The sequence below is a fragment of the Austrofundulus limnaeus genome, unplaced genomic scaffold (assembly GCF_001266775.1).
Source record: "Austrofundulus limnaeus strain Quisiro unplaced genomic scaffold, Austrofundulus_limnaeus-1.0 Scaffold205, whole genome shotgun sequence".
Taxonomy (NCBI): domain Eukaryota; kingdom Metazoa; phylum Chordata; class Actinopteri; order Cyprinodontiformes; family Rivulidae; genus Austrofundulus; species Austrofundulus limnaeus.
The window spans coordinates 217137-218222 of record NW_013952607.1 but is presented as its reverse complement, the minus strand read 5'-3'; the positions used below and the strand labels follow the sequence as shown (position 1 = coordinate 218222).

The 1086-nt window shown below is 44.9% G+C and overlaps 1 protein-coding gene across 1 annotated transcript in view; it reads left to right on the top strand.

The window, feature by feature from the left end:
- fam167ab (family with sequence similarity 167 member Ab) overlaps positions 1-1086 on the top strand; it is a 7085-nt gene that overhangs the window by 3587 nt on the left and 2412 nt on the right. The window contains exon 2 of the mRNA XM_014018930.1: positions 324-690. Within this exon, the coding sequence (XP_013874384.1) occupies positions 328-690 (363 nt within the window). The 5' untranslated portion in view covers positions 324-327. The remainder of the gene's footprint in view (positions 1-323; positions 691-1086) is intronic.

The following is a 1086-nucleotide window of genomic DNA, read 5'->3' as shown; positions in this document are numbered from 1 at the left end:
TTTATTAATTAATTGTTAATCAATCTATAAGATAAATCAACTTCAGATTAATTCATTATCAATAACTTGCACCCTTAAGGAGTTAACTTAATCTATATCTACTCATATTCATGTAATTAAGCGTTTTAATGATTTGGCCGTGAAAAATAATCAACAGATTAATCGATTATTAAAATAATCGTTAGTTGCAGCCCTAACATCAATCATATCGGGTGAATTCTTGGGATGAGGATGAGGTTGGGTTGCTCCCACGTTAAAACCAATGAGTTGGTGAAGATGGCATATTTGGACTGCTTGTAATTCTTCCTTCTTGCATTTTGCAGATTAATGATGGACGCAGTGACATCTCCAAAGATGGTGGTGAACAGACCAAACGGGCTGCAGGAAGCAGACTGTGGGGAAGGTGTGGATTCGCCCGTAGATGACCACCTCATGACCCTGAAGGCCTTGACAGAGAAATTAAGACTGGAGACCAGAAGGCCGTCCTACCTGGAGTGGAAAGCCCGGCTGGAGACGGAACGCTTCAAAGAGCCGGGGACTGGAAAATGCCAGTTCCAGGAGGAGCCTGATGGGGAACCAGCAGCGCACAAAGAGACCGCAGAGCAGATCCAGCCAAAGCTGTCATCAAGCGGCGTTCTGAAGGGGTTTGACAGCATCGACGAGGCGCTCTCTTGGCTCAGAAGGGAGCTGGTGAGACATATTTTTTTTCATCCCATCTTTTTCTTTTACATATTTGTTTCGTCAAACATTCGGGACTCAAACACAAAACCATGCTACTTAGTCAATTAAAATCAAACAAAGCTCACACTGTCCAGCTAATGGGCAGAGAGACCCCGCTCCTGTCAGACAGTGTGACTGATTGGGAGTCAGACAGTCGAAGTTTTTGTAAGTGTAATCACCTTTACTCTGCTCAGTTACTCAGCCGTGGTTCGTGAGCCTGGAGCCCACAGAGAGGCACTGATAGAGGCAGACTTTGGGTCCTGCAAACATTTTCCACCGAGGCCTCAGATGGTAAATGGTACTGAACTTATAGAGCGCTTTTCAAGTCCCTCCGGACCCCAAAGCGCTTTACACTAACAGACATTC